General features: G+C 37.8%; 3 protein-coding genes across 7 annotated transcripts; 2 read left to right on the forward strand and 1 right to left on the reverse strand.

Annotated features, from left to right (window-relative positions):
* Window positions 1-6007: 6007 nt before the first annotated feature.
* Window positions 6008-11133, reverse strand: RpL27 (ribosomal protein L27). Of its 2 annotated transcripts, none has more exons than XM_027352596.2 (4): window positions 10984-11133; window positions 8902-9124; window positions 6992-7137; window positions 6008-6075 (listed from the first exon to the last, which is right to left on the reverse strand). In XM_027352596.2, exons 2-4 carry the CDS (start codon window positions 9118-9120, stop codon window positions 6027-6029), a joined length of 414 nt encoding a protein of 137 aa, XP_027208397.1. In that variant the 5' UTR covers window positions 9121-9124; window positions 10984-11133; the 3' UTR covers window positions 6008-6026. The 2 variants fall into 2 exon arrangements, with proteins under 2 accessions (XP_027208397.1, XP_027208396.1); XM_027352595.2 differs by having other exon boundaries at window positions 10890-11036.
* Window positions 11134-11265: 132 nt separating this feature from the next.
* Mocs2A (Molybdenum cofactor synthesis 2A) lies at window positions 11266-14868 on the forward strand. Of its 4 annotated transcripts, none has more exons than XM_070136110.1 (3): window positions 11266-11389; window positions 14223-14489; window positions 14730-14868. In XM_070136110.1, exons 2-3 carry the CDS (start codon window positions 14228-14230, stop codon window positions 14813-14815), a joined length of 348 nt encoding a protein of 115 aa, XP_069992211.1. In that variant the 5' UTR covers window positions 11266-11389; window positions 14223-14227; the 3' UTR covers window positions 14816-14868. The 4 variants fall into 4 exon arrangements, with proteins under 4 accessions (XP_069992211.1, XP_069992212.1, XP_069992209.1 ...); XM_070136111.1 differs by lacking the exon at window positions 11266-11389 and adding an exon at window positions 11544-11566; XM_070136108.1 differs by lacking the exon at window positions 11266-11389 and adding an exon at window positions 11557-11695.
* On the forward strand, window positions 14811-24885 carry LOC113802125 (molybdopterin synthase catalytic subunit). The gene is made up of 11 exons (XM_027352594.2): window positions 14811-14947; window positions 15261-15395; window positions 15975-16096; window positions 16331-16578; window positions 19759-19967; window positions 20251-20416; window positions 20604-20699; window positions 20847-20978; window positions 21440-21588; window positions 21954-22013; window positions 24412-24885. The coding sequence occupies exons 2-11, from the start codon at window positions 15276-15278 to the stop codon at window positions 24490-24492; spliced, it is 1383 nt and encodes a 460-aa protein (XP_027208395.2). The 5' UTR covers window positions 14811-14947; window positions 15261-15275; the 3' UTR covers window positions 24493-24885.
* Window positions 24886-25000: the final 115 nt, after the last annotated feature.

Below are 25000 nucleotides of genomic sequence, written 5' to 3' on the forward strand. Positions count from 1 at the left end.
TCACGTTTCCACCCCATTCAGTCGTTCTTTGTCTGTCTCTATGTCCCGTCTTTCTTACCTTACTCCTTGTCTATTCTTCTTCTCCCTCTCTGTTTCACGTTCATTCCCGCTTAAGAATTTATTTTTATGTTTGTTGTTCCAAAGGAATGGACCCATTTATTTTTCCTGAACATTTTCTCTTCTCTTCTGTTGGCAGAAAAAGAACACTGGTACTGATTTTTACTTTTTTTTACACGCTTTTTAATATGCTTATCGAAGGAAGGAATGTGAAATTCATTGCAAATGAGGGATCGCTGATATCTATTGAGCATCAAATCGTACTCTTCCGCATGTTTTTACATTTAACGAAACATACCGGCCGTGTCAGTAACGGAGATGAATGCGCAACAAACAAAAATCAAGCTGCACATGACTATACATTTACGAAGTGCGACCATTTTCCGGACACTTCCCGTGCTCTGAGCTGCCTCTCGATACGTTTGCCTAGAAGCCATTTTCACGTAGTTATATAGGTACGCCATGCTTTTCAATGGTGTTTTTCTTTGGAGCAAGTGAAGAACAGTTACAGCGTCCCAAGCAGCGTTTCTCCCTTCGCCCGCGTTTACGCTGATCAGTGACAGCACATTGCTACTGGCTCTGTGAATAAGACTTTCCAGCAAGATTTGTCACTCGCCTGAGAGAAAGACAGAGGTACACACACACACACACACACACACACACACACACACACACACACACACACACACACACACACACACACACACACACACACACACACACACACACATTACACACATTATACACACACATTACACACACATTATACACACACACACACACACGCGCGCGCACAAACCCACACCCACATGCATAATTATACATTGAGAGAGAGAGAGAGAGAGAGAGAGAGAGAGAGAGAGAGAGAGAGAGAGAGAGAGAGAGAGAGAGAGAGAGAGAGAGAGAGAGAGAGAGAAAGAGAGAGTCAAAATCAAAACACTTAATTACATTATTTGCAATAGTTTTACTTTGTTCATAAGTAGTGGCATTGTACAGTAATACAAAATAACTGAACGAATAAATTGGCCATATCATTAGAAATAGAGCTACATGGTTTGGATTCGCATTTAATTATTTGATGTCATTGACAGTTCAAAAGATGCTCCTTCAATTTCCTTTTTATAAAGTAATTAGATTGATGTTTCTAATATTTTGTGGTAGGTTAATCCAGATATTGGTTCCTCGAACCTGTTTCCGTGCATAACCTCTTGATATGCAGAGATTGAGTGAATGAGAGAGAGACAAAGGGGGTTGTGCAGTCATGTTTATGGAATTGAAAGTGGAAAGAGAGAGCGAGAGAGAAAGAGAGAGAATGTAAGTGCGAGCGAGAAAGAGTGATAGAGAGAGAGGGAAAGAATGTAAGAGCGAGCGAGAAAGTGATTGAGAGAGAGAGAAATATTTCAGAAGAAAACACTCCTCTCCCATTTCATGCACGATGCATACAGGATCGAGCGCTGAAGGCATTATAGATTTGTAAGTAAGTAATAATGACAAGAAAATAAATGTGCTAGACATCAAAGGTCATGTAGCTCTATGGTATTGTATTGTGTTGGGAGGGTTTTTAAATTCTTTATTACAATTAAAATGTTAAGTTTCGACGGTCATTTATTGTATTTAAAGGAATAGGAGATGGTAGATGGGAGTAGGATAGGTATTGATGAGAAGGGGAAGGGTTAAGGACGATGGGTGATTAGATCAAATGAAGGATATTTATGCGTCTGAGGAAGGAGAATAAATTATCAATAAAAAAGGTGGGGGATTTTGTAAGGATGTCTGACAGGTTGGGGGGTCTGGGAAGATGTGATATGTGAGGAAAAGTAAGGATACGGGCTTCGGTAAAGCGAGGACAGGATATTAGAATATGTGGGACAGAGAAAAGGACATTGAATGTAGGGCATAGAGGTAGGTTAGAGGGATGTGGCATAAGGTATGAGTGAGTGATTCTGGTGTGGCTTATTCGTAGGCGGGCAAGGGCAGTTTCCCAACGTTTGTTTTGATGGTATGGAGATTGGTGCACAGACCTGACCAGAAGGATTGCCATCGGTTGTAAAGAAAAGTTTTGAAGTGAGGGTAGTAGTCTGTGGCTGGAATGTGTGAAAAACGGGGTTGGCGACTTGTGGGCAGGGTAGCAGATCGTGCTGTTATCTGCTTTTTCGTTGCCGGGAATCCCATGGCTGGGTATCCAACAAAAATTCACTGTTTTCTGTCGTGTAGACAGATAGAATAGCTGGTCGTGTATTTTATGGGCTATAGGATTGGTAGGGTGTATGGATTGTATGATTGATATTGAGTTACGTGAGTCAGTGAAGATGGTGAAGGATAAGGAAGAGATGGAAGATATGCGTTGTAGAGCAAAGAGGATAGCATATAGTTCTGTTGTAAGGACGCTTGATTCAGGTGGAAGAGGAAAGCTGTATGTCTGAGAGGGAAAGACTACGGCAAAACCAGCACCTGAGTTGGATTTAGACCCGTCAGTATAGATATGAGTGCTAGAGGAGTCATATAAATATATGAGCAAGGAAATGTGTGAGAAGGATAGGTGGTGGAATGTTTGACTTTGGTAGATCAGGGAAAATAGAGGAGCAATTGCAAGAGACTGGTACTAGCCAGGGAGGGAAAGTTTGGGTAGAAAGAGGAAGAATTCGGAGATGAGGAAAGGATGAATGGGAGAGAAGAGCGTCCATACGAACAGGGAAAGGGACAGGTAGTCGTGGAGAGGAAGATAAGATGCGAAGAAGAGGTTGAAGGACAGTTAGTTTGGAGAGTGAAAATTGGTGGAAGCGAGCATAGTTTCTTAGGGACAGAAGAGCGCGTCGTCTCGAGAGGGATGGTAGTCCTGATTCAACGTATAGGCTCTCAACTGGAGAGGATCGGAAAGCTCTTAGGGCTAAGCGGACACCGCAATGGTGGGTAGGATCGAGGAGAGAGAGAAGAGAGGCAGGTTGTTGAAGAAGTATAAGGAGAAGACTCCAGGGGTTGAGAGAGGGAGACTGGGGAAGGTGGTGAAGCATCAGGAAAAATGTCTGGAGAGGAGGGGTCTGGAGAAGGACACTGTTGTGATAAAGGGGACTCATGAGAGTATTCAAGTGGAAGTGATAGAGAGGATGGGGTATGCTGAGAGGGTGTAGGGTGAATAGACATAGGACGTAGGGTTTGGGTTTAGGGAAAAATACCTGGGGAGATGCATAAATATCTTGTGTAGATGGTGGGGGAGCAGCGTAGGACCATTTTGGAGTAAGTTATGAGAGAAAGACCTCGTCGGCGTGCTTCCTGTCTGGCATCACGTATAGTGAGGCCTAGTTTAAGTCTGAGGACTGCTACCTCACATTAAAACTTATAGGCAGGGCAGCTCCTATAAAACACATTATGGGAGTCTCCAAAATTGTCAGATGTACGTAACTGAACTGGGCAATTTGAACGGTCATGACCAAGTTGGGCACATAGAGGGCAGCGGGCTGTGGAGCGACTATGTTTGGCTGGGTGGCCAAAACGCCAACTTTTTTTTACATTGACAAGGAAGGGGTTGATATTGTCGGACATGATAAGACAATCCACCAATATAAACCTCATGAGGGAGGTCTTGTCTATGAAAGCTAATCTTGGCAATATTGGCGTAGGATTTACGTTAGCCTCTAGGAGGAAAAGTGTAACACTGTACTGCCATTGCATCATATTTTCCATGGCAGGAAAGTAGGTCATTTTCAGTCTGACCAGTCCTTGTTATACATGTGACAAGCATTTGGGGAAATAGATAACAGCTCCAATACAGGTATTAAGAGTTGGGTGAAGTTCGGCAGAAATGGGTTTGCCAGTAAGGTCAGTCAGGGTAGATAGTGCACGAGCTTGGGCTTTAGATGTAACCGTAACAAGGCGTGAACGATCAGAACGACTGCGAAAGGTAACCTTGCCTACTTGTTTCTGGAGGCACTACTGAAAGAGAAGGGTATTTTCAGAATAGGGGGCTGTGAGGGGAATCACATAGAATCGATCCCACTTGGATGGGCCAAATGATGTATTCAGGTTTGCAGAGGTAGAGGTAGTAGAAGGACGAGGGCGAGAGGTAGATGGGGTGGTGTGGAGTGGAGTACTTCTGCGGGGGGGGGGGGGGGAGACAATAAGGATGAAGAGTAGTAATAAGGGAAGAGGAAGTTGACATTGAAGAGGATTGTGCAGCAGGGGATGAAGAGAATGTTGGGGATGAGGAATAGGTGTTTTCTAGGGGTTGAGTAATAACCTGGGTGGATGTTTCAGAATGGTTAGAGTTGTTCGTAAGCGTCGAAGAGAGCGTATTAGCTTCAGTGGTCGGAGCCGTGGTCAAAGGAGGGGCAGCGGTCGGAAAACCATCAAAATGAAATTCAGATAGGCCATTTTGATGAAGGGCAAGCCTTAATGCCCTATTAAGGGTAAAGAATCTTCATTATTGGCTATGGTGAGCCTGAATAAACTGGGGAAAAGAAACGTTCTACCCCTTCGGGTCTCCATAAGAGGTAAGGGGTAAGTAATTAACCAAGGGAATACCGTGCCAATGGCTCCTGGAGGCCGTTCATGACTGACACAAAGCCAGCCTTTCACCCTTTCAGCACGACTCACACCTTAGGAATGGGATAGAACAAGGAAATAAAGAAGATACAAAAGAGGAAAGAAGAGAAGAAAGGACCAAGCAAAATTAGTTGAGGCAAGGGCCGAATCCCAAGGTAGGGGTAATTCTCTAAATATAGTTCTCAGTCCCCGTCACTTAAGCCTTCCCACGACGACAACAAAGTAGATTTTGGGAGTGCAAATAGTGAAAGAAAAGGAGTTTAGCCGTCAAAGTGTTGTTTGAAAAGGTAATCATAAATAGGTATTTGCTGCATGTTTTCCCAACGGATCAGGAGTTTGCAACATGACAGTAATGTGGGAAATTTTCTTGCTATGAAAAAAATACTGGCTACCATTACAGTGATTGTTTTAAGTAAGTCATGATTAGAATTAGGATGAATTTGGAAAGCCGATGTAAATTCAAGAAGATATTAAAGGGATTTAAAAAATGTTGGAAACCGCTTTCCTTCCGACCTTTCAAGTCACTAAAGGTCACGTGACTTTGCAGTTATGACCCTTGCTTGGCTTCTCGTTCAGGCTGCGATGGCCACGCCCTTGCACCTAGGTTGTCATCAATTTATTTTTTTTTTTTTCTTTCCTGTTTTTAAAACTATTTTTTCTACTTTTTCTTCCACTATATACATATTTTCCCCTTAACTCAAAACTTAATTAATGCCCTATTATGGGTAAAGTATCTTCATTATTGGCAAATGGGAGCCTGAATAAGATGGGTCCCCATAAGGAGTAAGGGCTACGCAATTATCCAAAGGAATAACCAAGGTGCCTTTCGACAAGTTAGGAAGTGGACAGGAGATGAGAAGTAAAAGGAAAGGCGAGTTGAGGCGAGGATGAGGTCCATAGTTCAAGTGACCCCCTACATTGGGTATCTCTCCTAAGCCCACAACAAATATAAGAGTGAGAGAGAGAGGGGGGGGGGGGGGGGGAAATGATCACTGGCATAGGGCCTCAGTCTGCATCTTCTAAGCCCTCTCACAGTAATAGCAGGCGAGTGATTGGGGGGTACTGATATGGCAAGGTTACAAAAACAGAAATGATATATTGTATTGGGGGGGGGGGGGGGGGGGGAAGCCCTATTAACAATTATTCATTGAAGTGTGAATTGCCAGGCTTTGCAGTAGTATTACAACAAATATATTGTCAGGATGAAAGACAAACAACATTCCTAACCATTAAACAGAACATATTCAGCTTGTCCTTCACATTATGAATTTTGCATATTTTGTATTCATTATCAACTTCTATTATACACAACTTCATAAATAAAGAAAATGGCAGGAGAAATGATCATTTCAATTCACATCCAATAACCCTTCTTACAATATTGCCAATAACATGGTAAATAACACAACTGTCAAAATTCGCAAATTTATTTAGAACCTCAGCTTCTGGAAAAGCCAGCGATTCCTGCCAGTCTTGTACCTGAAAAGAGGAATGGGGACAATTAGATTTGTAAAAATACCAAGAAAGCATTACTGTATAATCCAAGCCTCGTACTGTAACTTTCTATGCTGGTAGGAGAAAATTTAAAATGTATAGGAACATTCTATATCTAAACGATCATTAGGTTCATTTCAACCTCTACAATCTGGGCGTCATGATGATCACATGAAAAAAATTAGCTCTAGGGGCAGGTGACACAAACATGCCATGTAAAAAGTTGGCTGAGGGTTGATGGGACATGAAACTTGTCATGAGAATTTCAACTGAAGGGAATGACGCACCACGAATGCAACAAAGGTCTTGAAGGGTGATTAGACTAAGTGGGCATTTAGAAAGGGGCTCTTGCTTTTTTCCTTTCAGTAAACAAGTATGGAATGTACCATCCATAAGCCATGAATGGCTCCAGGTAGAACATTTCCATGCTCTGGATCTTATTACTACCTGCCTTTACTGGCAGCAAATGTTGCATTGCAGAAAATTGATTTAAAAAGTACTTAGTTATTGAACCGAGTTATAGGCAACCAAGAGATGATGTGGTTTGTATGAGGAAGAGTGTAATACCATCTGGATACAGCATATCAAATGACAAATATAGACATTGGAAAATGAGGGGGGGGGGGGGGGGCTGCTTATGCAGAGATAACAACACTGCAAAGGGGAGGCATGGAGTATTGACATCTCACAAGTATTCATGTGCACCCCGTCTACAAGTCACACTCCCAGGAAAATAACCATTCGAGTAAACCTACTGCATGGATCTTGATCCATGAGCATGAGCAAAGCACCCAGATTCAATAAAATAATGAAACAAGTATCAGTAACATTACTATCTTCACTAAATAAACTTCATTAAATGTTTAATATACGCCCTTAACCAATTAGGATGTAGGCTTACCTTTCTTCAAGCTGAGCCTTGACAACCTGGCGCAGCTTCTGCCTTCGGCCAGGATCCTTGAGTACCTCCTTGTTCACCTTATCCTTGTTAAAGACAATATCTGTGGTGGTGTAACGGGTGGGCATCATGTGCTTCAGGTTGACGATCTGAAAAAATAAAAATAAATAAAACTCCTATTATGAGAACCTACATCAGTTCTACCTTTCCAACAGCTTCAGTTATCAGATTCATATTAGTAGACTATTTATGTCAACAACAGATGGTAATTTTGCCATTCATCTATGCTGAAGTAGTGTCTGGAAAATGTTTGTAACATGTATAGTAAAATACACATACACCAACTGCTCTAACTCCCTCACCCAACCCCAAGAAAAAAACACACATAATAGGGCCATTATGGTGGATATCTACTGCTTTTGGGTAATTTAAATGAATCAGATTTTGAAAAATATCTTGATCTGGTCTTAGATTTTAAATATTTTTTTAACCAGAAAATCATTACTTAATTTCAAATCAAGGGTTAAGTCAACAATTAAGAAAATCCTCCATGGTCATCCACAACAGACTTCCAAAATAAAAGATAAAAAGCCACCCAATTGTTAAGAAGGAAAAAAATCACATCCAATAACCCTTCTTACAAAATTTCCAATAATATGGTAAACACCACTGTCCAAATTTGCAAGTTATTTAGAACCTGAGCCTCTGAAAAAGACCGCAATTCCTGCCGGTCTTGAATAATGACAACTGCTCATATTCAAGAGTCACTTAGCTCACCTTAGATGGAGAGCCAGACCAGTATCTTGCACATGTCAGCCAATCACCACTGGCTGCTGTGCATGACTTCTTGAGGTGACTGGCTGACAGGTGCAAGATTCCTGTCCAGCTCACCATCTATAGTGTCCCAAGTGGTTCTGAATAAGAGCATTTATCTTGGTACATTCGGTTTTAATTTCTTTCTTAGTAAAGCTTTCCCATCTAACAGCCAAGTTTTCTACACCACATCCAATGTGTAAAGTAGGGGTGTTCAACTCAAAACACTTTGCAGGCCAATTTTCCTTTCAGCTACCATCTTGAAGGTCAAAAGAGGTGCATACCTAGCTTCCCAGGATTACCCTATTAAAACTAGGATTATGTCCTCATATACATTTGTTTTACTGGTCTTATTTCAAATACTGATACTAATTGTAACAAATTGTAGAACTTTTCCTTCATAGTGATTATACTTTCACAGGCTAATAATTCTTGTTACCCTGCAGGCCACTTATGATCATCCCAGGAGAGACAAATGGCCTGCAGACATGACTGACACCCCTGGGTTATTTCACCTGTTAAAAAAGTTTGTGACGTCTAAAGACAAAGGCTTGGTTTAATTATGTAAAACAACCGACTGTAAGACAAATAAATGTGCTGTAGGCCGAACATTAGAAGCAGGCCACATGTTTGACACCCCTGGTTTAACAGATCTCACCAGCTAGTGAAAGGTTATAATTGCTAGAGGGTTTGGGGCAACATGGTAATCTCTACGGTAACATGTGCACTGACGTTCATCTGTTCCTTAATTCAAGTTATGTACTCTGACTAAGGAGGTCCTCTTACCATACAGAGTTATACATATTCCAAGTAATTCTTTTTTTTAAAGGTGATATATCTACACATTATCAGAAGGGAGGAGGGAGGGTGGATATCCTTATGTTATCTCAATGAATTTTGGGCTGAAACTTGGTAAAATTGTAGTTGAACACCTTTTAATGTGATTTTTAAAAAAATCATCATTATTGCATATTTCTAAAGAACATCCTTTAATACTAAGAATAGTCACTTTCATATTCAATTTCCTTCTCATTTCTCACTTCAATATGCCGGCTGATGTCCTAACAGATTACTCAGGCAACTTTAATCATTTTCCTTACCCTGATGAAAGGCTTGAGAGTAGACCTGCGGGCAATCTTGCTCTTGCTCATTGACTTCTTGACTCTGCGAGGGTAGCGGTCAATGCCTACAACCAGGGCATGCTCGAAGGGACGGTCACGGGTGCCCTCCTCGTTGGTCTTAACCACGATGCCCTTCTTGCCGGTGTGACGGCCACCAAGCATGATAACCACGCGGCCGGGCTTGAAGATCTTCACCATTGTGCTGGAAGGTTATTAAATTAGTAAAGGTGTTACAATATCAAAACAAAAATACACTAAAGTGTAGTGCAGGCAACTAAATTCATGGCTTTCTCCTAGTGGTCTGACGGATTCTAATTTCTTAACAATGTTTGTGACAAGTTATTGCACAATGTGTGAACACTACACGAGCTCCCATTTCTGCTGCATGGTCAAATTACATATTGCACAAGGTATTTCTGCTAGACCAATCAATACATCAAACTTTGCATATAATAAAAAACAACCCTTTACAATTTTACAGCCACAATACATTTAATGGCAAATGTTAAATAGTCAAGCTTGAATGTTACTGGCATGACCTCAATACACAATGCTCCAGGTAAGGCCACTAAATGCTCAAAGACATTCTCACATGGTATGAAATGGCCCAAACTCACAGCAATTCATTATCACCTCTAGCCAAGACCTTTTACCAGAACATTAGTGAAGGAATACGCAGCATAGAAGCTAAAGCAATAGTTGTACACTGTGCCACTAATCTGCTGGTCTCCAAACAGTAAGCCATCCATTTTATTTAATATAAAGAACATTTATGGCTACATACAGGTATCAAAATTCTTGTCAAAAATAAGAAGGTGACGACTATGGCAGAAAAGCTCCCTCTCCTGGAGACAATGTGGTGAAAAAGCAATGTGACATTCTCTTTACACGAGAAGATGCTATTCAACTAGGTTAGATTTAGTTAGGTTTGAACAGGTTCATACTTATTACCCAGAAAAGACATTTATATGCACATACACATGTACAGTACCCCTACCGACGAGAAATCAGATACCGCAGTCATGCACGTAACCTCAGCCAATCAAAAAATCTCAGTTGTAGTACTTAATTCTGCCAACAGATACTATAAATCTTAGGCTCAGGGCACACAGCTAATGTCTACAGAAACTGTTCTTTAAAACCTATTCCTCTTCCCACTGTACACTTTATAGCCCTCCTTTAATTTGGAGCCATGACGAAAAACGTACAGCTTGATGAACACATACAGAGCTCCAATGCAACCACAAGCACTTCACCCATTGCCATGTATTTATGGTCTCACACACACGCTAGACTTGTAGTGAACAACCTGCTGATAATTTCCACTCTGCAAAATGCTGAATCTGCTTCTAGTGAATAATATCCAACACCTACTTGTAAACGAAATTGTATAAACTTGTGAAATGCTATTTACTGTGGCAAATGTGTGATCTTACCAAAGGACAGTTAAAAGTAACACGTGCGACAGACGCAATCAAGTAATATAATTTTGTTTTGGTGGCTCGTTAACACCCTAAACTCTCTTGAAATGAAGACTCAGTCCAAACCACGTTAAATGTCTTCACAATATCATAGTTGTGTGATATCCACCCACTGAATGCAAGTTCGTAAATATTAATCACGTACGGAGCGGTATCGAATTGTTTTTAAATTAGTATTTGCGATTCACTCTAGCCTCTTGTTTCACGCCACATGAAGATTCGTTCGAGTTTAAAGTACATTTCCGTTTGTGGTGAACACTAAATATACTATAAATAATCACTCGTTCTAATTTAACGAGGATACTCAACATTGGAACGGTTCTGAGAGCTTTAATAAACGTGGGGCAGATATCACAACATGGTATTGTTTACATTCTCACTCCCATGGCCGCCTTTCATATCTGAACTTTTTCCATTTTATCAAACAAGACCCAACATCTTCGTAGTTTCTCCACACTCTATCCTATAGTTCATCTTTATATCAACCTGATATGCAGAAGAGAACGTCAGATGATGCTTGACTAAAAGGATATTCCTCGATATAAAGAATCTTTGCGCAACACAGTATATTGAGACTCACACGGACTCTCGGCGAAAAGAAAAGGAAGAAATGCCGACTTGGCAACCTCGACTAACACGGTGGTTCCTTTTCGATTTTCTTCGGCTGTGGTTTCGACATCTCTTGAAAATATTTGGGTGGTTTCAGTTGTTGAAGTTTATTCAGATATGCTTTCCTATATGTGTGCATATGCTTAATAAGAACGGAAAATGATTAATATAACTTTTGACGGGATAATGTATAGTCTGCAGAACTGTCATCATTTATTACCGCTATTATTATCGTATTTTTCTTGTGTTTCCATCACGAAGTATTTCAAAACGTTACTCTCAATCATGATATTGATTTTATCGCTGAAATTATAAATCATGACAAGAGAATGAGACAAGTAGATAAATTACATCACATTTCTTCATCCATAACAGGGGTAATCTTATATACTCATCAACCATTTCAAGTTCATCAAAATGAACCTATGATTACTAAATCGAGAAGCACATCAAACAGAGTCAACAAAAAGCCGATAAAGTTTAATGAACACCAAAATGTGTATTGCAATTCCTCAGAACCCCACCTGTTTCTTTCTCCTTCAAGAGCGACAAACGTAAACAAAGTGTGAATGAAAAGCACGTTCATTCAACCTTGAGGTCTTCCCTTAATAACTTTTCTTCCCTTTAGTTTGTGGATTTCCTTTATTTTCTGCATTTTTACTTTCTCAGATTGAAAGACGGAGGTAAACAGTTAAGGCTTCGCTATAAATTATGCGTGAGGTTACATGTTAAGGAGCATTTTATGTGTGTAAGCAGAGGTGGGCGTGTAATGCATAATTTATTTCTTTTTCGGTTTACTTTTACAAAATACAAGGTTATAGGAGTATCGGTAGCTAAGGTTGTTGCATTTACTTGCTTTTGTTATTTTTTCATGTTAGTTATACCCGTGATACTTTTTTTTTATAAGTTAAGTGGATTCTAGTGTCAGATTTTTTGCTGTCTCATCAAAGCTAACAAATAATTATATAGTGGTACTTAATAACAGAGTTTCAGATTTGGAGTAGATATTAATACTTTCAACCTATGAAGGACCTCTTAGTTCTGTGCCATTTTGAAGCCATAAAAGTAAAAAATTTTCTTGATAGTTCCTTTAGAACAGCAATTCCCATGTTATGTCTCCCTTCTAGAAGCAATTAGAGCCCCCAGTTTTCTATAATTCATCAAGGAAGATATGCTTATACATTAGGAAATGCCCAAGATATATTTCATTTCCACCCATACTGAATTGTCTGAAACTACAGTGAGATCTTTGGTGTAGCCTACACCAACCAACATTTCCTTTTTCTGGTTGAAACAGATGCAATTAGCACTAGAGTATTGAGAAAGAGAGGAGGAAGGAAGGGCTCTAGAATTTTGATTCAGTGTATGTATGAAATTCTGTTCTTTGGATCTCTACTCTGCAAGATGCATTCCTTGTTGCTAATGCTAATTAGCCCCTAGTGGATGGATAAATTTGCTATAAATCCAGTTATCAAAATTATACAAATGATTGATGATGATTAATAGGGAAGGCTAGAAATTGATGTATTTACCATTTATTTAAATTGGTCACTGGCAGTTTATGTACACAAGTGATACTGTGAGGCTTTCCTGATTCCTGATAACTGATAACAACCAGTCTAGGTACTGAGACCCATATTTTCTGCCCATGTGTATGTTACTGTTGGAAAGAAAGAAATAATGTTTGTATGTATAATATCTCAATGAAATATTCTGTATATTTATTTATGTATGTATAACTGCATAGAACCAGTATAACTATCTGCTGTCAGATAACAATCTAACCTCATCCTCATTATCTCAGATATCAGATAATTTTCGGTAAGGCTAGCTGGCATCTTATTAGCCATGTAGAAATCATCTTTAAAAGACTCTAAATTAGCATATGGTAAAGCATTATTGAACATGGGTTCTTTAAAACTTTGATTTGAAATCTCTTTGGAACAATAGATCTAGAATGTTGAATAAGTGCTTTCACCATATTTTAACTGATAGATCTTCTCACTGATTATGCCTTTGTGTATTTTACGGTTATGTGGTCTTGGTCATTTCATATAAATATTTATCTCATATTTTAGACATTAGAAATTACAGTAGTATGGGTAAAGGTTTGTACCTTCTCCCCAAAAAAATCCAAATATTGAAGTTTTTTGATCTACAAGTTCTAAGGAATACTTTTTGACATTCCTTGTTATTAGAGCAAAGGTTGTCAGACGGTGAGAGAAAAGTAGGCATTCCTGTTGTGATATTCTACTTCATTTTTTTTCTTCTGTTAGTTATGCAGAACATATTATAGTTATTATTTATTATAATTTGTCAGTCAAAAATATAGCATGTATAATACATTTGCATCACAGTTTTATCCCATGCTCATGTTTGGGTTAATAATGCACAAAGAAAGTGATGTGGTCTGTTAATAAATTAATTTCTTGATTCTGCGGATTAGAAATTTCTAAATTCATACTTTTCTTTCTTTCTCCTTTCTTTCTTTCTTTCTTTCTTTCTCCTTTCTTTCTTTCTTTCTTTCTTTCTCCTTTGTATGTTTGTTTGTTTCTTTCTTTCTTTCTTTTTCTTTTCTTCTTTCTTTTCTTCTTTTCTTCTTTTCTTCTTTTTTTTCTTTTCTTCTTTCTTTTTTTCTTTTTTTCTTTCTTTTCTTCTTTCTTTTCTTCTTTCTTTTCTTTCTTTTCTTCTTTCTTTTCTTTCTTTTCTTCTTTCTTTTCTTTTCTTTTTCTTTCTTTTGTTGTTTTAAGTCTTTATCCCAGTCTGTCCCTTCAGTGGCCAAATGCCTACTGCAGATGGGAAAAAAACATGTCCCACCAATTTTTTTACATTAGGACTTTTTATACTTTTGTTTTATTTTATTTCATTATCTACTTTAATATCTATGATGTATATTAAGGATCATTTTATGTTTGAGTCAAATATACTCTTCAAAAGTTACATGTGACAGATGATACCTCATAAAAGTCACATGCCGTATGCCCTTCTTGAAAAAAAGTTATAGATATATAAATTAAGAATAAAGAGAAACATGCTTGATACCCCTGTTTCCTTCTGTGTGTCTATTCCTGTATCTAAATGTCTTTTTCCCCCTAAACTATAATTTGCAGTTTGTCTATATTGGTGATTTAGATAAGACAGACTCCATATTGATTGTGTTGGAGCATAGGATGGTGGTTTGACCCCTTCTTGTTTTTTCTGTTTGATCAGGTGGGATGACTGAGAGGGAGGTATCAGTCACAGTACTGTTCTTTGCTGGAGCACGTGAACTCGCTGGCATAGAGCGTGCCACTCTGACCTTGACAGCAACGACAACCCCAGAGCAACTCTTGTCACAGGTTGTCCGGTCCTTTGGGGAGCTAGAGAAGATCAGAGGGAGTGTTATTGTATCACTCAACCAGGAGTACTGTGCACCCGGTCAGGACCTTGTTCTTTCAACAGGAGACGAAGTCGCAATCATCCCCCCGATCAGCGGAGGTAAAAAGCCCCCACCCAAGGATTATAATTCTTTTCTTCTTTGGTTAAATTTGCTTACAAATAAGGTTGCTGCTGAAAAAAATGCTTGCAGTGAAGGCATGTGCATTACAACTGTGTCATTTTCCCATTTACTTCATAGATAGTTTTTTTGTATGTGTGGTTCACAATATGCTAGTAAGGTATCTCTGGGCTTAGAAAGTGGACGTATTTGTCTCTGAATCCTGCCTCTTTGTTTTTCAGTATTTTCATCTGTATGTTTATACTGTCATGCATATGTAGATATGGGTTCACATTTGAAATGTCTATGGAGAAGATTAGGACCCTGAGCTCAAAATTTCTAAAAGTGTCTGTGTGTAAGATTACTATAGGAACAGGGAAGTCAAGCAGGGTTATATACAGGTCATGAACTCTCCCTCTGCAACTGGACTGCCACAGAAAGCTGGCAGTAATGAACACAGGTATGTTCAATTCAAGGAAATGATGGTGATAATAGCTATAAATTGTCCATGGGAGAAAAACGTTTAATGAGATTAGTTTCTCTGAGAGATAAGCCTAATTATAGGCCTTCCTATTGCATTACTTGGTTAGTTATTTAGAAGTTAGGTATTGTGCACATGGTTATTTATGATAGCCATTTTTGTACTGCATATGAATATTGAAAAATGATTCAAAATTTGTTTCAGAATCTTGCTTGAGATATAATTTGTGATAATACACATATTTGATTTTATGCAGACTTTTTACAATGACCTATACTCCTTCCTTCTACAGGCTAGATACCTTACTATGGATCACATAAAACTGACCCAGGAAGTGCTGTCTGTTGATGAGGTAACTCGCCTTGTCACCGATCCAGGATGCGGGGCTGTCAGCCTTTTTGTTGGTACTACTCGAGACAACTTCCAGGTTAGGATATGTCTGCATTTTTGGGGATTAGGAAACTCCCTGAATGAGATGTATCTAATGTATGGTTTATTTTATGATGAACATACATTTATCCTAAGTGGGCATGAAGATTATGCCTGAATCAAATATTACACATATATTGTTTCAGAAAGTGCCCACACTGTGATATCAGTTATCATAGTGTGGGCATGGCATAATCAGAACCTAAATTTCTTCAAAGAAACAAAGATATGATAATAGGTATCCCGTTAAACTTATGTATCTATGCAATGCATTAGATATGTCTTATGCTTGTTGAAAAAAAGTAACATTAGAAGTACAAATGGATATTTCTTGGCCTTTTTTCTGGCATTATGAACCTGTGTTTTTTATTATTTACTGTGTATTGGAAACCTAATTGTGCTCTATAATTCTCATTGCATGATGATGTGTATTGAAGTCAGCTCTGTAGCAGTTGCACTGACAATGTTTATATGTTGGATGAAAACATGTATATTTTGGATAGAACACATTCATATGGCCTCATTAAGCATCTTACATCAAAGCTTCACTCTACATTAATCCGGTCTCCCTTTTCAGGGTCAAACTGTAGTGAGGTTAGAATATGAGGCGTATCAAGAGATGGCAGAAAAGGAGATGCTGAAATTATGCAAAAGTGCAAGAGAAAAATGGGCTTTACAACATATAGCCATCTACCACAGGTATTGCATTGTATTGGTACAAAATATTTTGATGAGTAGTTTAGTCTTTCAGTTAAGATGGTGTGTTTATGGGTGTATATTGATATTAGGGAAGGAACACTTACTATTTACTATTATTATATACATCATCTTATATAAATGGCATTTGCTGAAGTATTTGCAAGATGTGTCATTAGATAGATGAAGAGAGAAAGAATACAAGATTCTTATGAAAACTTTGTCCCTCCTTCCCAGACTTGATGTTGTTCCTGTGACAGAGTCGAGTGTAATAATTGCCGTCAGCTCCGTACATCGCCGTGAGTCTCTTGAGGCTGTCTCATTCCTCATTGATGAGCTCAAGGCAAATGTGCCGATCTGGAAGAAGGAGATCTACAACAATGGAAGCGGTGACTGGAAGAAGAACAAGGAATGCCAATGGGCCAACGGCAAGGGTCCAGAGGCAGAGACAAAAGTTGACAGCGAGGAAACGTGTTCTGGCAAAAGCACGTAGTCTTTGATGTTTCTTGTCTTGGAGGAAGTAGAATGTGAGGCATGAAGTTCGAATGTTGATGAAAAGTTCCTTTAGTTTGCAAAGTTGGAAGCTTTCATAACATTTTTCTTTTGTGTCTACTCTTGTTACTGGTATTCAGACTTCTGTTTACTGATTATTGACATTTTTTGGATTCCTTTTATTTACTCTGTGAGAATTGGGAGCTTTAAAAAGACTTTTTTCCACTTCTATTTTTATTTTTTCATCCATACTAACCATTTCTTTGTTTATCGTAGAAAATTTTGTTTATAAAGTTCAATATTTTAAATTTTATACATAACCAGAGCATGCATAGAGCTTAGATTAAAAAGAAAAAAAAAAATACACAAGCTGAAAATAACTTCTCTAGACTCTCAGAAAGTGGAGAGTGATGTGCTGTGAAAGGTTCTCAGGCTGAGTTTCTGTAACATAAAGTATCACACCCATACAGAATATTTGTTCCTAATTTGCAGAGATTATGAATTGTTTGCAGATCCTTGCATTATTAAGACAATATAGCTCATAACATGTCTAACCCACTATCTATTTAGTCTGTCTTCCCATCTGCAATTTACACCCCGATTTTAAACATTCCATGATGGCACATTTTGTTTTTGATATTTCATGCATGTTTCATGGACTATAAAAATGTTTATACGCCGTCTGTCATGCGTCATAAATAGCACGATAAAAAAGACACACAATACCATATTTACTATTTCATTTGTAAAGTATTCCATAGATAATAAAAAAGAGACAAGACCCATGGCTTCATGACTGATTCAGAGAGGGGAGGAACTGTAAGGGGAGTGAGGGAGGGAGCATGGGATGGTGACTGTGGTTGCAGGAAATTTGTAAGACGAGCAGTTACTTATACTATATACAGTGCATATGCCTCATCTGCAGTGTAGAAGACATGGGGGAAAAACAATCTACATGTTTTGACAGCTTGTGCATAATAACTGTGGTGAACAGAGCTTTAGGAATTAATGATAGAGTGAAGTTGTTAGTTGATATAGATATATATAAAGTGGTGATGGTTTAGATTCAGACTAGCTGTCTCACATGGTCTTATTTCCATACTGTTTACAGTATTATTTACAGACTTTTCTACATTGAACTTTTGGTAATGATGATATTCTGGTTGCTACCTCTTGTTTGTTATAACTTGTTTCTCAGGAGATCCTGGATATAAATAGGAACAGAATGGTTAGTTTGGATGTGGTAGTTTGCAGAATATGGATAAGTTCTTGCAAATTACTCCCCAAATCACTTCTTTACCAAAGTTTATGTCAGGAATGTTGCTAAATGAAGACAGTGCACATAAAGGCCATTTCAGAGCACACTGAATGGCACGTTTTCATTTATATATTGATATATTTCAAACATGGCATCTAAGTAAGGGTCACAAGTGCAGTATATTTAACAAAAGCATATGTAAATCTGAAGCTTTATTTCTTTCAAAAGATAAGATTTTTTTGAGAGTTCAAGACTTGTCGAAGGAAAGATTCTCTTGGATGAAGAATCTTTACTTTGCTAATTGTTACTCCACCTTTGTTGATTGTTTAGCGTGTTGACAAAATTGTCTTGGGCTTCTCGATGTCAGAAAATTATATAGATTATATATATATATATATATGAATGATTGATATAAAAGTGCCTTATAGATATGCTAAATAATAAAGGAAGTATTTGATAGTTTTGTGCTTTATTTTCTTATTTTTCTTATTTTCTTATTTTCCATTATATCTGCGTGCAGATGCACGCACACAAGCACACACACACACACACACATACATGTTCACACACATGCAACACACATACACATACATGAGTGCACATATACACATGATTATATATGCGCGCACACACACGCACACGCACACACATGCACACACATGCACACACACAGATCATATAATATTCAGATGGAATTTTAATATATAAATGATCTTAAAGTTGAGAAAAACCTACAAGGCAAGAGGAGTAACAAAAAAAAAGAAAAAAAAATGGAAAGGGAGAATCATAACAGACCAAAAGAAAGTGACGGCAAAATACTCTGATTATTAACCCTTTGTACATGGGTAAATGTACTGTCTACTGTAATATTTTGTGAATGCTGTTGGTTAATAGTTCAATGTGACCTCACCTGATTTCTCCATTCTTAAAATTTTTGGAGATTTTTGGAGGCATTAATATTAATGTTGTTATCATTGACATTAAAATGAGTTTTAGCATCATTAAAGTACTAACAGAAATTGAATATTAAAACAAATGAAAATCCAGAAAAAGATTTAGCAATTGACATAGGTAGGAATGGTAACTGACTCCTTGGTGACTAAGTACCAGTGGAGTTATTTTTATGTAAAGACAATTTATAAATCAAAATTATGGTGTAGATGGCATGTATGTCATACCACCCCAGCACAAAAAAAAAAAAAAAAAAATAAAATGTATACTAGTTAACCTAAAGTGAATGATAGACTAACCAATATTTGAAATAAGAGTTGAACAAAAGAGGATGAACATTTTAACAGTATCATATAGGAAAACAAATGTAGGGGGATGGCCATGGCACTTTTACTTAGCAACTGTCTTTACAATGTAATATTGATCTAATGGATGACTTACTTTTTTCACAAAAATGAAAGTGATACAAAAACAAAACCAAAGCTACATAAATATATTGCTTATATTTGAATGTGTAATCACTGCTCTATCATTTTATAGGCCACAATTATATTAATCAAAAGTTCAGATTGTTAAATCTATGTTTACATAGTTTTACATTTTTATATTGAATATAAAATACATGTTTACTTGAGTTTTGTCCTTTTCCTATTTTTTGATAAATAGTAGATTAATTTTTTGTTTGTCATACTAATCTCTTTATTTTCCTATAGGGTTTTTGTATGATGTCTTACAGATTTCATTATTTTATTGGGAACAAAATCACTTGGTGTATTGTGGTAGTAAGAATAGCCACAGCAGTTAGTGTGGTATAAAACGTCGAATGATAAATTAATCACTATATTATGTCTCACAGATTTAATTGTGCACCTTTCACATATTCTATATTGTGTTTTTCTGATTTCATTTCAGTTCTGGTATCATATTATTCATGTGTCACAGATTTTACTTCTCTTTTTTTCAGGAGCATTAGATGACAATGACAACACTTGTTCACAACCTATAAAGAAAATCAAAACAGAACATTTAGATGAAACAAAGTCATTGGAATATTGCAGTCAGGACAAAGACTCAAGTTGCAACACAAGCAAAGTAAAGTGTGAACCTGATAACCATGAAACTGAGAGGAAAATCAATCCAGCTTTTGTACAAATTGTCGTCCCCAAAAAAGAAGTGAGTGAAATAATGTGTCCCGTTCCTTTGGTTGCGTCCTGTGATTTTTGTCTCCATTCTGGGTAGATTTAAACTGGAAGAAAAAAGTATGCCTTCTCCTTGACAAAATATGAATCCACTTTTTTTTAACAGATTTTCAGAAAGCATATGCCAGGGAAATGATATTATGAAACTACTCATGATATGTTCATACATGTATAGGAGATGGTTTTCTAAATACAGTTGAATATGCTGTTGCCTGAAGAGCTCATACACATTTGTTTCTGGTATAATTTTTTCTCAGCTGGATCGAAGAATAGCAGCCTTTCAACAGCGCAAACGACAGGAACTAGATGTCCTAAATGTACAAGAATTTTGCACGTTGTCAGGAGGTGCCTCAACCATGAGTTCTTGTGCGCGAACTTCTGCTGTTGTTCATAGGTCAAAGGATTCTAATAGTCATTTAAAGTGTAAGGATACAGAATATACTTGCTGTTTTTATGTTTTATTGTTTTCAGCTTTTGATGACTTATAAAAAAACTATTTGCTTTTGAAAATTTGTAAACATATCTTTATATTACCAGAATTTTCACACGTTACAGTTGATGAGAATATACTGCAAATGCATGTTACATTCACTTTACTTTTTACCCGCAGTGACCAAAGTAGTGAATGAATGGGGTCCTCAGACAAGGGGCATCGATCCAGGCTCAAAACCCATTGGTGTGGTGTCAGTGAAGGAGGAAGAGAAAGGTTTGATTTGTATTTACTCATTGGAACAACTTTTATTCACATATAATGTATACAGGTAATTTGTTGCATGATCAGTGATTATCTTTTAAGGTGATATTACACAAAGATTTTCTCTGCAATAATTTGATTAGAATGTGAATGTTACAGGAGTGATAAGTTCACATGGAAGCAGCACTGACAACTTGCAGGAATCAAGCCGTAACATCAAGCAAGAAAATAGTTCTGAGTCGGTTCAGTGCAAAACAGATTTTAGAAATCAGCAAGGAGTGTTGCCAGAAGGTATGAAAAATTGTGAGCTGAAAGTGCAATCAGTGTAAAGTTGAACCTCAAGAAGTATATACTAAAGAGGTGAATTTTTTTTAGTATGAGCGTGCCCTTTCACTTTAATCAATGCAAATAAACATAAATCAATATCGTAACAATGATTTAAAAGGAATATATATTTATAATGTTACAGACTTTGGTTTTCATCATATGATGAAATTACCATACATCTTCTCTATTACATTTTAATCCCCAAATTCTTTAAGTTTACTCTTGCTTTGTTTTTTTAACCAGTTGGCATTTAGTACAAGTGCATTGATTTTACACATAGCTGAATTCAGAAGCACTAATCATCAGGGAGATGTTTACTAGTTTTGCTTGATCTTAACAAAAAGGGGAAACCTCCCATGAAAAACATTACTGGAAAAAAAAACTCCCTCTCCTTTTCATTTTTATCTTCTCTGTCTTCCACTCAGGCATCGAGGAACGACTACACAATGTCGAGTCACACCTCAAGATTGTCCCGGGGGGTCCTGTGCCACAAGACATCTATACCCGACTCAAGGCTGTGGAGGATCGCCTTCTCCACCTCGAGGGAATTTCTCCAGAATACTTCGGAGATAAGGTCAGTTTTGTCTCATGATCTTTGCTTGCTAATTTTTTTTTATGTTGGAGACAAGGTCTTCAAATATATGGTTCATGGTATCAAGTCAGCCTTGTGTTTATGACCTTTATATGCTTGCAGCATTAGTGCCCTAGAAATTTGGTCACAACTTTTATTAACATTCACTCACTCACTCAAACTCACTCACTCACTCACTCACTCACTCTATCCCTGTCTCTCTGTCTCTCTATCGTCTGTCTGTCTGTCTGTCTGTCTGTCTGTCTCTTTCTCTCTCTTTCAATATTCTAAGCCTAAATATGTGCAGGATCATTTTTTAAAATATAGTACAAACTTTGATATTCAACCGTTTCTCACTTTTATTTCAGAAAATAAAAATCCCCGAGAAGCAGTCATATAAAAAGGAAATAAAAGCAGTTGAAGATGATGTAAGTAATAGTAATGATAATGGTGTCAGTACTCATAATAATGATAATAATAATAATAATAATAATAATAATAATAATAATAATAATAATAATAATTATTATTATTATTATTATTATTATTAATATTAGTTACCCTCTATTGCCAATGCAATAGGGGTAACTGATGAAAAAAAAAAAAAAATTGTGGATACAGATCATGATCTGGATCACCTACAAAATTTAATGGCATTTAACTTAGGTTAAATCTGCTCATAACTTTTTGAGTTATCCTACTAAGTAACAAACTAACAACTAGATTAAAGTTTCAGGAAAAATGTCGAGAGAGAGAATTCAGGGAAGATGGTTGTGGTGGCAAAGGGTCACTTGTTTATCCAGGGGGAATAGGAAGGGATGATCGGGAAGGAAGGGGATATGATGTAACTGAAGCACAGGGGAATGGGGTGAGTTGGAAGGGAATGGGAGGAAGAGGTGTAGAGGGAACATGAGTAGGAGAATGATGGATGGTGGCAGTAGAAGCAATGAGAGCTGAGAGATAGGAGGATGGATGTGGCGAAGGCATGTTATCTTAGGTCATGTGTCTTCAAGAGCTTCTAAGAAACAAGGGTTTTCTTATGAGAGAGAGAAGAGGAAGCAGACATTTTAGGGGCAGAAGGAGAGGTTGAAGTAGGAGAGGATGTGGTAGAAGATGAGGTGGAACGTTTGGCTTGTCTTGTGTGATGCATTGGGTGAGGAGGAAGAGGGGTATGTATCAGGGAAGTAGAGATTGGAGTTTCTGAAAGAGTGGTTGGAGATTGGGATGGCAAAAGAATTTGACTGGGAGAGTGAGGGGGTAGAAGTTGGATGAAGAGATACTGGGGAGATGTAGAAACATCTTGGGTGGGAGGTGGAGGGGCAGAGTGAAGGACAGTACAGGTGTAGGGAGAAAGGGAAAAACCGCATTGGCATGATTCTTGTCTGGCTTCACATAAAGTGAAGCCAAGATTGAATCTGAGCATTGCCACTTCAGACTCAAATTTGTAGGTAGAGCAACCCCTATAAAATACATTATGGGAGCCACCACAATTAGCATACGTGTGTGACCGTGCAGAACAGTTTTTTCAATCATGACCAGGTTGGGTACATAGAGGGCATCAGGCTGTGGAGTGGCACTGTTCAGTAGGGGTCGATGGGGGAGGTTGATATGGTCGAATAGGGAGGTACACTCCACAAAAATAAACATTAGGGGGTAGGTCAGGTCTACGGAAAGTAATTTTGGCAATATTGTTGGACTTATGGCAGCCTCATGGGGGGATGGTGTAGCATTGTACTGATACTGGATCATAGTCCAAGAGGCAGGTGAGTATGTCTCCACAATCAGACCATTCCTTGTTACAGACTGGGCAGTTTGTTGGGGAGATGGAGATAGTTTTGATAAAAGTGTTGAGGGAGGGATGAGGCTGGGCAGGTATGGGATTGTCAGTGAAGTCAGTTGATAAAGCTTTAGCTTGGGATTTGGATATAACTGTGACATGGCTGGAACTATTGGGGTGGCTGTTGAAGGAAACTTTGCCTACTTGTTTTTGGAGGCATCACTAGAAAAGGAGAGTGATGCTAAAGTAAGGGGCTGTAAGAGGGGCTCACAAAAAATCAATCCCATTTGGCAGGGTCAAACATATTATTCAAAAGGTTTGTAGAAGTGAGGAAGTGTGGAAAAGGGAGTATGTGTTGAGAGAAGTGGTACTGCAGAGAAGTGGACAATAAGGCTGCAGATTAGTAATAAGGGAGGAGAGGGTAGTAGATGAAAGCTGTGGAGGTGGAGGAGATGTGGGAGAGGAGGAATATTTTCTGGAGGTTGAGTAATGACCTGGGTGGACAATTTAGACTGGACTGAGGTGATAGTACTCATTAAGGGTGGGGTAGCATTAGCATTGTTCAGAGTTGTGGCTGAAGGAGAGCCTGGGGTTAGGGAATCAGGAGAATATACATCTGTGGGACTAGATGATAAAGGGGCAAGCCTCAGTGCCCCTAATAGGGCCATGGAAAGCCTGGAGTATGTTGGGATAGAAATAGCCCACCCCTGAGGGTTCCCTTGAGGGGTAAGGGCTAAAAAACTAAACAGTTGAATACCATGCCCATGGTTGATGGCTAAGCCCCCCCATGGCAGAACCGACATGGGATTGGGGGGGTACTAGTAATAGTGAAATAATAATGAAAATAATAATGATAATAATAACGATAATAATAACGATAATAATAATAATAGTAATAATAATGATCATTATAATAAAAATGGTAATCATATTAGTGATTATATTAATATTAACAGTAGTGGAAGTAATAGTAATGATGATGCTAATGATAGCAATATCAATATTAGTGACAGTAATCCTATATTCACGTGACTGAACTTCCATTCCAGATTTCCCTGAGTGAGATAGACCTGCGCATTCACCATCTCAAAATGAAGTTGAAACAGCGGCAGATCAAGCAGGTCATTTGAAGAGGACTCGGAGGTTCTGCCGAATTCTGTTTGAAAAGGATAATGCTGCTGCTGTTACTACTGTTGTTGTTGGTTTGTTGTTGGTTTGATATTTGTAGCAACATGCAAATGCTGGATTTGGTCTTGGCAGTGCTTCACGTTGCTGTTTCAAGGTTGACAATTTTCTCTGTATTTTGTTTGGCATTATTTTTTTTTTTCATTGTTGTTTTTATTTGTTTTCTGTTACTATAGTTTTTCATTGTTATTTCTTTATCATTGTATTGCTTTGAAAACCATTTTTTGTTTTCAAAAATGGTTTACATATTCTCTTTACTTCTATCAAAAAGATATTGTAAAAAAAGAAAGAAAAATAATAACCAACATTCATTGTTGACAATAAAATACTTCGCAATTGTTTGAGTATAAAATACCTTATATGTATAAACTAGGCTGGGAAATGAAAGAAAATTAAAATTATTTTTTATTTATATATATATATTTTTCCACAATCTTATAATTGTTGAGTATG

This window comes from Penaeus vannamei, chromosome 21 (genome assembly GCF_042767895.1).
Source record: "Penaeus vannamei isolate JL-2024 chromosome 21, ASM4276789v1, whole genome shotgun sequence".
Lineage (NCBI taxonomy): Eukaryota > Metazoa > Arthropoda > Malacostraca > Decapoda > Penaeidae > Penaeus > Penaeus vannamei.